Raw genomic sequence first — 13,361 nt, 5'->3', positions numbered from 1 at the left:
TGCCTATTTCAAGATATTGCCGGTGACAAAGAAGTCCGCATTGCCACTACGTACTAGGAGAGTTAGTACGCCTGCTTAACTGAAGTTAGCCAAAGAACCAAGCGACGTAAAAAATAGGTAGACAGAACAGGTATACAACGCAACGTGTCCTGTCAACCTCTTTCTTTGTGCTTCCATCTTTCGCTCGGTGTCATCATTCAAATCTACAGTATATATTGCTACTATAGCTTGCCTTCTGCGTGCTACAACACACTGACATACCACATTCCCGTTCAAATGCTACCATGACTGCTAAAGCAGGCTTGTCAGGGAGAGCGCACCACCACCTCCAAAAAATGTGGCTAGTGGCTCGTGACTAGTGACAGTGTCTCGTCTTTGGTCCAGGACTACGGCGTCACAGAAGCAAGAACTCCTGGTCACCAGCAACCACGGTCCCGCGCCCAGCTCGGCGAAGGCGGCCGCGTTGTACAACGAGTGCCTCGCGGCCTCCATGAAGCATCGCGTCGACGCCCTGGCAGTCTTCCTCAGGGACGTTGGCCTGGGCTTCTCCAACCACGTTAAGAGGCCCGTCGAGCTGGCCATCAAGATCGACCTCTACTACAACCTCAAGGCAAGGCATTGCGCTTTGCTGACTCAACTGTCTTTTCTTTCTTACCTCGATGCTTTGCTTTCCAAACTTTAATAAAGCCTCTGGACGGGTCATTTCCTTCAGCACTAAACCGTTAGGTTAGAGGCTACTTGTCACCCGCGCTGTCAAAGTCTTTTTAAGACTAGATTCCATGAAGCGAAGTCGAAACCATTGCCTGTTGGTGCTGATAGCGAATTCGTTGGTCAGCTTAATCACAGAGGTCCTTTGGTTATGCCCCATAGAATACGACTATATCGCTTCAGATTGCGTGAAGATGCCCACTGCAAGTTCTACCTTGTACCACTACAGCACTGATCCACCGACTGATTTGATGATGGCTATGTAAGCGGAGAGAAGCTCCGATTAATAATGGGAACCGCCCAGAAGAGACAGATTACTAATTGAGAGCAAAGAAGTGAAAGCAAGCTATTATGATTAGTCAAGGCAAATAATAGAGTCAGTAAGGAGTCAAGAGGGTAAGGTAGCAAAAAATTTGGGGCGTCACTTCAAGATGCGCTGAGGACAACTCTCAGTAATTGTTCCCAGTAGCAACTAATTACTTCGCTCTTTCTGACTACGTTAACGTTTTTCCGCCAACAAAATACGTTTTTTATCAGCGGGAAAGCTGAATTTAAGAACCTTCCGACTAGGCAGTTCGAACTCTGTCCTTATCGGAAAGGGTGGGTTGACACCGTTTTGAAGCGAAGGGCCTTGTAACGTAGCCTCTTTGACCTGAAAAAAAAAGCATATGAAAGCATTTCACTTCCGAAATCAACCGCAGATAGCGACACCTTTATGTCGTGTTTAGGTTCTTTCTAGCTCATAAATGCTACGTTTTCTGAGAAAGTGGTCTCTGTGAGTAAAACGCTTCACAGATATAGGCCAACTTTTATTAGTCCTCAGTGTCCCTTTAACATCGTCAAAGCATTCTTTGCTGTTACTAGCGACAGAGTTAGTGTCCACAAGCTGTGCCGGAATTACTTCACTACCTCATCGATTCACGAGTGGCAATACAAAATCAGGCGTATAAAACCACAGCCAAAAAGCACGTTCACAGTTTTGTAGCCGACAATGAACACGCGGTGCTCACACTTGATGCGACCTTGACACCGGCTTTTCTGCTGGAAAGTGAACAATGGCGGCGTATTTCGCTCATTCCTGACGCCCAAATGCTCTGCTGTGAGCGTATCATGAGTGGCTAACGCAGTCCGGCGACCCGCAGACGCTGTTCGACCTGCGCCGGCACCCGACGTGGCGGCGTCCCGACGGCCGGCCACTGCTGTCCATGGGCCGGAGAGCGGACCTGGACTCCTGGCGGCGCGAGAGGGAACACATGCGCCGCCACGGGGCCTACCTGCAGTTCGTCCAGAGATACGTCGTGGCCGTCGTGGCACACGTGTGTACCCGTCCCGCAGCAGCATTGTTGCTCGCTATCTATAGGGTTAGAGAACGGAATCCAAAGGAACGGGAACGCAGCCGAGGTCTGCAGACAGTCGTGTGGGAAGATGGGATTGCAGGATCTGCTGGGGATGCGGTGGCTGCCACTTGTGCAGGAAAGAGTTATTTGAAAATGAATGGGAGAGTCATTAGTCGCGCAGTAGACGTAACTGGGATGATGATGCTAATGACTTTGATAAGTGTGTTCTTCTGCTCTAATTCAAGAGCATAACGCCTTTGTGGGTCCGATAATTTACATCCTCATAGTAAACCTGAATACAGTCACCCTGAACCATTCCGTTGCTGCTACTACCCCCGTAATCAACGGAAGAGCAGGAGCAGAAAAAAATTATTCCCTAAACTTTTTTTGGTTCAGAAAATTTACTGGGAATGACAAAAACGGCGAACATGTCTTCCCCATTTTCTTGTCAATTGATTTTTGCGCCGTAATATTACGGGGCGTATTTTATTTATGACATTTTGAATTGATGCGATGCACTAAGGTGATATTGCGGCCAGTTCATTGTGACTACGCGCTTAAGATTAAACCTTCTCAAGTTAAGCCCCATAAAATGTCAAGAAATGTTAACTGCCTGTGCTGGTCCTTCGCGAGGCTATCTTACAGGGTCCTCCTAACACCGTTCGAGCATGTAAACCTCTCAATTGTGAGATTGTGTTATGAACATACGATGCAAATAATAAACGTGTACGTGCACCACACAACCCACAATCACGCTCGATAGTTGGCGAGCCATTTGCGCTCATTTTTTTTTACTCTCGCCCTCCTCCGTGTAACGCGCCTGCGTATGCCGGTTAAGAGATGGACATTGGTCCGATTGTTTCTGACGTCACACGGAAGAGTGCCGTGTTTTGAGCGCGCAAAATTGACGAGAGGAGAGGGAAAGACTCGAAGATGCTGAATTTCAAATTTTGACTGCAGATAACTCCGTTTCTACATGACTCATTAAATTTTTTTTTTCTGGATGACATACCTGAAGTGGATATCAGCCATACTGCAACTTTATTGCATGTATTGCAGGTCCCTGTAACAGTACTCTACAATGGCTTTGCAAGAATCTTCCTTAAAACTTTCGCAGTGCCAAGGATTTTCTTAACTTTAAAGCGATACACAGTACCTTGTCTAGTGAGCTTTATCGATCCAAATCGATGATGGTCAAATTTCGGGGTGAGGCGGGCAACATTTTGAAAATGACCCAGGTTTAATTGTAGACACCATCTTAATCTGTTTTAAGCAAACTGCGTTTGAGGCAGAGCGGTGCTGTAGCCGAATATCGAAGATGACCGTAATACGCTTCGATTGCCTTCTTTTGTACAATGATCGAATTGTTATGATTGCTCTGAGTCGTAGTGCTCCATATAAGAATACAATAAAACAATTTAGAATAGAAAAGTGCCTAGTACAGAGACAACTTCAATGAATCTGGCATGACTTGAGAAATTCTATAAAGACAACCAAATGTTTTACTCTGATCAGATAAAGGATTGGAAACATGAATATTTCAAGAAAAAGCTCCGGCAAACCATAAACCCAGGAATTTGACTGCTGACTCTTTCAATTATTGTGCTCCCATATTGAATATTATTTCGTAGCGTGTAGTGATGTTGATGTGCCTAAATATAATGTAGTTAGTTTTCGTAAGGTTTACGGTGGAGATTTTTGACTGCAACTATACATATAACCTAATTTGGTAAATATTAGTAATGCATTCTACGGCAAGCTGTGAAGAGGCAGTAAAAGAAAGGTTCGTGTTGCGGAGTCCATTACATGGTAGGGAGAACCTAATATTTGCGATATATCATTAATGCACACTAAGAATACTAAAGGTACTGATATGTAGCTTTGCGGAACACCTTTAGAAAATCTCTTGAAAAGCAATTCTTAAAGTGATTGAGTATTTGACCTTTTGCTTGCATTATTGATTGCGACTTCGTGAACTACCTTTTTTTTCGGCCATTCTTTGTCTACGTGATTTCTATAGCCCCGCTTTTCCCCCTCCTGGCCATAAACGGTGGCCTGCAGTATTTTGACATAAATAAATACTCAAGTGAAGATGCCTCGCCTTTTTCCCTGAGCGTGCCCATGTCTTAATGATTAAATAAATATAGGCGAGTTGGTTAACAGCGTGGCCTTCCATCGTTGTGCATTCGGTCGGAAACTTGGACACAATGACGGCGCACCAGAGTTCTTTGCCGTTTCACTGTTGTTGTGTCGAAATTTCGAAATGTGCAGCTACGCAAAAGCATGCTGATAAAACAAATAATTGGCAGTGGTTTAACTCTTCTAAACCTAGTTAGACAGAGCAAAAGATTCAATATACTTGGTTACGTTTGGTTAGATGCTTTAAACGCCTCGTAGGCGTTTCAGGCACACTGGCAGATGCACTCTCTCTCACCCATGACGAAACTCCGTACGAGAGAGGCGTCGCCTCGTTAAGCGAACGCCCAGTCACTTGCATAATCACGTGACCACATCTCGCGAAGCGGCGGTCGGCGCATCGTGGTCGGAGCAGTGGCTGCAGCTGCGGCGAGTCATGTGGTCTGACGTCACAGCCACACCTCCGGCGCTCCTCCTGCTGAAGGCCAAACTGCAACACCCGATGACCTTGGCGAAACGTGTGTAGTGGAGCTCTCGCTGCGAAAGCTAATCTCTTCTCCATCACGCTCTCGGCGCAGGAGAACGCGACCGAAGAAACAGTCCACGACGTTGACTTCATTGCGCACCACATCATGTCCACGGAGGAGTCTGTCCTTGCGGTGTCTGCGGTAATCCCCGACGAAGACCCCGACCAATTCTACGCCATCGTCCCGCTGCTGGCGGACAGCGGACCCTCGATGTCGTCGCCGCTGACGCTGAATAATTTAAGCGAGGCAGCAGTGGGCCACCCGGCCATGCTCGCATACCAAGACTTTTTATTCGTTGAGGTTGAATCCTCTGACTTGGCCGCCTACATCACCTGGGAGCTTGTGCGATGCCTGGGACCACTCGCTGACCAAAGGTGAGTTTTTGTGCATCATTTTCGCTTCAGCTATGCTTTAAAGCGGGTGCGTCATAGCAGGTTTCTTTGAGGTACTGTTCTCGACAACGGTACCCCACCAGAAGCACCCACCTTCAAAAAAATACAGGGTAGAAATGCAAATATGCAGTCCAAACGATACAAAATTTGAAGATAACATCTTTCTACTGGTTTTCTCTTAGTTATCATATTGTCTGCGTCTCCAAAGCAGACACAAAAAGGCATTGAACATACTGAGGCATTGCAGTGTTTTCTGTGTTCGCATCTACTTAAACAGGAGGCAGTGAAAGGTGTCGGACCATATTAGGATATTAGAGAGGCAAAGGAGGCCGCAGCCACCGCAGGAGTGGTTAAATGGAGAAACGCGGAAGTCTGTGCTCTGCAGTGCTTGTACTTAGTTTGACGATTATGACTGGCACTGGATGGCCAGTTCCTCTCTTGCATTGTTGTAACGTCGACATGATTCGTGTTTTCCTTACAAATTGCAGGCTTTCGTACGGCACCGCTGAGGCCAGCTGCTTCGAGGCTGTGTACAGGCTGATGCCGTACCCTAGCGTGCTGCCGTACATGGAGGAGCTGGACTCTTACAGCGGCTGGGAGGAGGCCGAGCTCATATTCAGGGACGTCTCCGAGGCTATGGTCAGCTTCATGAAGAAGCAAGGAATCAGGCTTCAGACCACGTGAGTGCGTTTACACTAGACGAAAACATGTGATTGCATCCATTGAAGAGCCTATACTCGTGGACAGCCTTCTGTGGCATTTAAACTCAAGGCTGGAGGACCGAAGCGCAAATTCCATTTCAGGGCAGAATAGTCCGAAAGACCATGGGGATGAGGCCAACACATTTACATTGAAGATTTTGCAACTATTTCGTGCTTAACAAGAAAGCGACCCCTGCAGCCGCTCTTCGTAATTAATAAAGTGTTGAAAGGCACGAAAGAAAGCGGCGGTCAAAGGCGTCCTGTTGGCGACCGAAGCTGCGGTCAACGAAGGAGGGTTAGAGTTAAGATTCTTCGTTTACTGGCTGGACATCTTAGCTAATTGACGCGGAGAGAAAGACCCGTCTCCTCTTTCCCGCTTATACTTAACCTGGTACCACAGACAGTTGTCCACGAGTAAAGGAAATTGTTGAACGTAACCATTTGTCATGAAATACCGCCTGTCTTTAAGCAACTGCAAACCTTGTCCCTTGTTAGACAACCAAGTCAACAAAAAGTGATAAAAGTCTCGTTGCAGAGTGCGTGCTTCGTATCCTCTTGTTGAATAAACACTGGAGCGTACTGTGACTGCGCAAACTTCTGAACACCGTGATTAAAAAAAGAGGCATGGTTTCCTGTGCGACTACTTAATCGGCGGTCATTTGTGTCTGATTTTCAGAAAGCATACGAGTTTATATCTACCTGCTTCGGTGATCGAATTATGTTTCACAATTTGATGCAACGCACAACTGCATTCAAAGTTTTTCTGCGAAATAAATTTGAACTCAAACTCATTTTAAGCTTTGAATAAAAAAAAATACGTTCAATGTAATTTCTTTTGTCACGAGAGTACGTAAGCTGCATCGTTTTACTATTTTCATGTGCACACAATTGACTTGAAAGTTACTTCCATTTGCTCCGAAACAGCGCGGTTCTCACTCAGAAAGTGAGTCTTTAAATAATGAAAACTTTCCTCGAGCCTAATTGCAATTACATACTCTCATGCTTAAATTTTCTGATGAAATCTAAAGCAAACATAGAGCACTATCGGCTCCGCATTAGGCTCGACCACGTCCGCGATTGCCAGTGCTGCTTCAAAGCTCGAAAGCAGTAAATTTCTTTGTCTACTCCACGTCATAATGCTTCGTCCAGCAGTCTAGAATCAACGGTAACCTCGTAATCAGCAGTAGACTGTTTCAGGCACATCTTTGTCTCTTTTTCGTGTGTCACTACACCAGCCGTTATGGCACAACGAGTGATGTTAAACACGGAATTATTTGTCTTGCAAGAAAAACTAATACTCTTCGATTAAGCCCCATGCCTGTTGACAGGGCTGGGTGTGTGGCAGCTCTGATCTCTAATCCAGCTCAATTTAAGCGCAATAGAACCCAGGCCCCGTTGCCTCTCATTCGGCGTGACATGTAGTTCCTCGAAATAAGGAATACCTAGCTCTTTCGCGCTTACAATGTGAGAAAAAAAAATCCCCTCAGAGACGATTTTGGCATATCTAGAATGTAAGTGAATTTGAAATAAGCATAAAAAAATGCCGCTCGCAACATAAACACACCCTGCAGGTTTAAAATTGTTTGATAGCAAAACTAATATTTCGCCCCTCCCGACAGCGAGTAGGCGACATCGAGTGCTGTGCCTTCTAATCAGGCTGGTGAACTTTATTCCTTGCGTATACCTTTCAAGATTTGATGCTGCAGTACCAATGTGCCCTCCGCGATATTTAATAATGTTAAGGGTATCACTTGCGTACTTCTATCTTATTGTTTTCGTTGCCTATGTCCTTTTTTTTCATCCTGCCTCTCTCACTCTCAGCTTTACTCCAACGTGTAAATGCAACAAACATCTCACCCGCCGCTGTGGCTCAGTGGTTACGGTGCTCGGCTACTGAACCGTAGTACCCGGGTTTGAACCCGACCGCGGTGGCCGCGTTTCGATGGAGGCGAAACGCAAAAAGGCGCCCGTGGTTGAAATTATTCCCGAGCTCTCTGCCGCGGCACCCCTTTCTTCCTTTCTTCTTTCACTCCCTCCTTTATCCCTTCCTTATGTCGTGGTTCGGGTGTCCTCCGAGATACGCGAGACAATTACTGCGACATTATTTACTTTCCTCAAAAACCAATTTTCATTTAACAAACATCTCAATCGTATTTCCGGCGTCCCCATTAAAGTTGGCTTTCTCGCAAAAAGGCTCTTTCAAAGGCAAAGCAAGGAGGCCGTGATATGGGAGGTGGTGGTGGTAGTGGTTTTATTAAAAATAATAGCAAAAAGGAAGGAAAAGATTTTTGCTAGCCCCGGCATCTGCCATCGATACTGAAGCACCTGAGCTGGAACAGCGGAAATAAAGGATAGCAACATGAGCTTTGGGTACACAGAGCTCGGATATCCTGAGCACGAAGGGATGGCGAGATACTTCAATATATCGATAATACGATACAAAAGCGCACTCCTCGAGTGTGCTATTGTACCGCATTATCTTGCATCGTATATTATACTGTATCGTATTAACTTGCATCCAGTGGAACTATTGAATAAGAGATAATTCGGTCATTCAACCGCACTCGATTCACAGCCCTGATATTAATAGTGCTACTGTTAAAACCTCTTACGACAATGACTCTGCCCCAGGCTGCGGGAAAGCTATCTGATATAGCTTAACCCTTACGAATAATGATTTATATACTGCGATTAAGGCTTACATCTTATGTGTCCTCCTAAAGGGACACAAAGGAAAACGTTTTTTAAACTTTCGTGTAGTAAAATTCGATATAGTGGCGCTTTTTGTTGCTCGCTCGATTTTTTTAAGCAGCAACAAACTGATTGATAAAAAAGTTTGACGTGAATCTTAAATAAAGTTTTTCATTTGTCAGATAACTTCCTGACCTTGGCCATGAAGCCGAATGAATCGAAAACTCCGTGATCGCAAACAAGAGGAGAAGGATGGCGTAGCGCAGAGTCAGAGGCCCGCAGAAAAAAAAATCATAGACGTCGTCTCAGTTTCCTTGTGAAGACAGGTTGTAGTGGCGAAACCTATTGCATTTTTTTTACTTTGTCTTTGAAATGATGCTTTTTCAGCTAAAATATATTCCTAAAGGTCGCGAACACACACACACACATTATATATATATATATATATATATATATATATATATATATATATATATATATATATATATATATATATATATATATATATATATATATATATATATATATATAATATTGCCTAAAATGTTTATTTCACTTCACAATTCAGAATCATTCTTTTATTCGTGGAAGCATTTTTCCTCGCCACCGACTATTCGAGCTATCCTATAATGTAGGACAAAAGGCAAAATGCCCTGCCTATTACGTGTTGCAAAGCTTAGAGCATTTGACATCGACTCTAATGCCACATTAACATCACGCGTTGTGGTCTTTCCTTAGCAGTGCCCAAATATTGTTAGCGTTTCTTGCGGAATCACGATGCGGTCGATGCTTTCGAATCTGCTCCCTGCTTCCAAATAAGACTGGCAGCTCATTCTGAATGTACAAAACGCACAAAAATGAGTGTGCACAATGCAACGCCTGCACATGAAAAGTTTGGAGACTCCTTCACATACACTGGTGGTCGCAAGTTTTTATATGCTAATTTTTTAGGAATTGCTGCACAAAAGAAGCGGTTTCTTACACGTCGGAAACCGGTCACATATGGGTTAATGTGGCTTGGTCATCCGTAATAGCGAGGGGTAGTCATTCGATATAGTCCAACTTCGATTTATACGTCGATGTTACGGGTGCAGGGAAGCCAGCTTTCGGCTGCGCCTTCCCACGGCCACCCAGCTGGACACCTTCTACGAGGAGCTACAAGTGGAGGACGACGACGAGACTTCCGAGCAAGCGGATGTGGAGGAGCGGCCTTTCCTCCACGCGTACCTGGCCTCGCTGTCCCAGATACGCAGCAAGGAGCTCTTCAGCATCGTCCAGGCCGATGCTTTCTACCCGGTGCCGCCTCCAACAAGCAGACAAGTGCAGGCGAGTGTACCTGACATTTACGACACATCGCCTAGAGGAAAAATTCACAGGGACCCCCTACTACCATTGTGCGTAGACAGTGCGATAGCATTACACGCTGTTGATGCCTTTACTTTGACTTTTGTTTCATTCGTGCGTGGAGGTGTTTGCGGACCCTTACCCAACCTTAAGGGTAACGGAGTGGACTCCAAGAGACGCCAAGCGTAGCTGGGAGCAGCAGAAAGTTAGGTGGGCGGAGGAGAATAAGAACTTTGCGGGCATACGGTTGGCGCAGCTGGCAAAGTACAGGATCAATTGAAGAGACGTGGGAAAGGCCTTTTCCCTGCAGTGGGCGTAGTCAGGCTGATGATGGTCATTAAGATGATGACCCGTCGGTCTGCACACACCCAGACATCCTTTCGGGTCATATAGCGGGCGGTAGCAGGTTTTCCCGTGGATGATGATGATACCAACTTTATGTTCCACCAGATAAGGAGGCCCCCTACTCGCCGTCCCCGGCACGCAGGCCTGGGTGACGAGTGCCGGGACCTCCGCGGTTAGAAGCAGGCAAAGAGGCCTTGACTCCTCGAAGGTATCTCGAGGTGACGACAAGGACGTGTATAGTTACTTCCGGTCTCGTGACGTCACGTTCCTGCAGCCATTCAGCGAAGTTAATGACCAACGACGTATTTTTCCCCATTGAGGCTTCCAATGCTATTGCATTGAACATATTTAGATACACAAGCAAAGCGGTGGTCGCAACTGCAGCCAAAATGCATCCCCACTGACAGCCTACAAAAGTCCCTGTATTCTACTGAGACTATTTTTGTTTGCCGCATTTTCTTCTTTTTTCTTTCAATTTTTCCATGTTCCCCCGGACAGAATTATAAGGTATCCTGCTACTTACATGTCTGTGTACGCAGTATGCACCTTTAAATCCCAACTATACGAATTAACATCTACTCTCTCCACGTGGAACTTTTCCGGGCCACCAACCAGACAAGAACTGATACTGGTCGACGGGTGAACGACGTAATTTTTCGGTAACGAGGTATTACGGCGCTAACGCAGTTATTTCTGACCAGAAAAAGTTCTGAAAGAATCGCCAGAAACGCCTTATTGTCTCAACTTTTCAAGGACCGACATTGTAGAGAAGATACAGAATTACAGAACACATTCTACACGCATGATACATTGCAATCCCTTCTCCCCATTTTCCGTGCATTCCCGCTTCCCCCTGGACTGTCTGGGTGTGTTGCAACAGCAACGAATACTCCCTAAGAGACTAACTTTAAATGAACAACAACCGTAGTGAGTCCCCCGAAGTACTAACCATTGCGAGGACAATGTATTATATATGGTGCAGCTAGAGGCACTACACATTTTTAGCCTGACATGCAATACTTTTATTCTCCTTGTCTTTGTCCTCCTCCTCAGTTTAGTGTCATCTCTGCACGACGTTCTATTCACGCAGCTCAACCTGCGGTGTGCGCAGGTCACCCAAGACGGCGAGAGCCGCGTTCCCCTGACGTGGCTCTTGCCTCCGCGGTTCGGCGCCCACGTGCCCCCGGCGCTCAACTACGGTGGCTTCGGCCTCGAACTCGCCGCAGCCCTGCCCCGGGGCGTGCCACTGACCGCATCGTGGCTCGAGTGCCTCGAGCGGCTCGAACCCCGCCTGGCCCTGCGCGGCCACAACGACGGGCCCGCGCGTCTGGCGCTCGCCGCCGAGGTGGTGGTGGCGTTCGTCGACCGCCACCTCAAGGTGGGCCGCCCGATCGTGCTGCCCGGCCTGGAGGAGGTCAGCGAGGAGATGCTGTTCTTCGTCAGCGCCTGCGCGGGCATGTGCGCCAAGAACGACCCGGAGGCCTCCTACCGCTGCAATCTGGCCGCCAGGAACTCGCGCCTATTCGCCCAGGCATTCGACTGCGCCGAAGGGTCGTACATGAATCCTTCGGAGCGTTGCTCATATGCTAACTACACTCGAAAAGGATAGTAAGAATAAAAGACATTACAATCCGCAGATGTTTTCAAAATCGTCCTCTGTACCCATGGCAACGTACAACAGACACATTGATGCCTAAATATATTAGGTTATCCAAGTGACCTTGAGCAAGAATTAAGAGGGACAAGCAATTGAAGACAAAGGAGAAGATAGCCTCGGTAGGAGGAGGCACTCTTTAATAATCACTGGAGGTATTCGCTTGGTAATTAGTTATAGTTAGTTATATTGATTTTAATGGCGCAAAAGCAACTGAGGCTATGATGCACCAAACACACGGTTAGAGCTTTTCTTAAAGGTTACGCTTTTTATATCTAAAGTTTGTTTAAAACATTGGCTTCTCTGAGAAACTTAAAAATGCTTGAAAAATCAATTATTGCTTGATCTCCTAAAAGTAACATGGGGTGTGGTGGGATGTATTCATTGTACAATGTTGTGAAATATTTTTTCCTCAGTTGTTCCAGTTTTCTGCATACAATTAAAGTGTGGTTTACCGTCAGTTGATCACCACACATTTCGCAGAGAGGTTTGTCTTTTTTTGTCAGTAAGAAGTTGTGAGTAAGGTGTGTGTGTCCAATGCGTAGTCGACACAAAATAACTTCTATAAAACGCTCCTGATGTTTACATGATCTCCATTCTCCCAAAACAGGTTTTATAGAATGTAGTTTGTTGTTTGTCTGTTCGTCCCATGCAACCTGCCACTTATTTCTGAGTTTACTGTGCAGTAATTTAGAAAAATCCCTCTGTGGTATGCTAACTTGTTTTATATGACCAATTCGAGCTTGTGCTGCGGAAGCATCTGCTCTCTCATTACCTAAAATTCCAACATGGCTAGGGACCAAGCAGAATATAATGTTAGGTTTTTGTTTTGTGATTTTAACTATGTTATGTATGATTTTTCCTATTATGGGTTCAGCAGCATTTGCAGAGTGCAGCGCTTTGAGCATACTCAGTGAATCAGTGTAAATGATGCTATTTTTTATATATTTTTTTACTATTTGTTCTAAGGCTACGAGGATGGCATAACACTCCGCAGTAAATACCGATGCATACTGTGGTAATCGTATCATTTTTTCATTTTTTCCTTGAATTACTGCACTTCCGACATGACTTTCTGTTTTTGAGCCATCAGTGTAAAATTCAGTGTAGCTGTCATATTTTTCTTGCAAGGCAAAGAACTCTTGCAGTATGTGCTCGTGTGGCATTTGCTCTTTGTTTACGCGTGTTAGTGTGAAGTCACACACCGTAGGAAGGCTGTACCATGGTGGCAGATATTCATGTCTTTGTGCAATATTCGGTAGGGCGTCCAGCACAGCTAACTCTTCACATTTATCTTCAAAGCGCATTATTAGTGGCCTGATGAAATGTGGTTTATTATTGAATAATCTTCTCGATGGGCATTTGGTAACAATGGGATAGCAGAGATGTTTAGGAAGAGAACGGGTTTTAAGGATGTATTTGCATGTAAGTGTGACTCTTCTATCCTCTAGTGTGGGCTCATTAGCTTCAACATAAATACTATTTACCGGGGATGTTCTATATGCTCCAGTTGATAGGCGCAAACC

The 13,361-nt window shown here is 45.6% G+C and overlaps 1 protein-coding gene across 1 annotated transcript; it reads left to right on the top strand.

The window, feature by feature from the left end:
- The first annotated feature begins 1,874 nt into the window (after nucleotides 1-1,874).
- LOC144108384 (uncharacterized) lies at nucleotides 1,875-11,879 on the top strand. Its single transcript, XM_077641631.1, has 6 exons — nucleotides 1,875-2,024; nucleotides 4,760-5,082; nucleotides 5,589-5,780; nucleotides 9,587-9,818; nucleotides 9,961-10,082; nucleotides 11,235-11,879. The coding sequence occupies exons 1-6, from the start codon at nucleotides 1,914-1,916 to the stop codon at nucleotides 11,788-11,790; spliced, it is 1,536 nt and encodes a 511-aa protein (XP_077497757.1). The 5' UTR covers nucleotides 1,875-1,913; the 3' UTR covers nucleotides 11,791-11,879.
- Nucleotides 11,880-13,361: the final 1,482 nt, after the last annotated feature.

The sequence above is a fragment of the Amblyomma americanum genome, chromosome 10, assembly GCF_052857255.1.
Source record: "Amblyomma americanum isolate KBUSLIRL-KWMA chromosome 10, ASM5285725v1, whole genome shotgun sequence".
NCBI classification, from domain to species: domain Eukaryota; kingdom Metazoa; phylum Arthropoda; class Arachnida; order Ixodida; family Ixodidae; genus Amblyomma; species Amblyomma americanum.
Note: the sequence above shows the minus strand (reverse complement) of the source record. Positions and strands in the feature narration are given on the sequence as shown.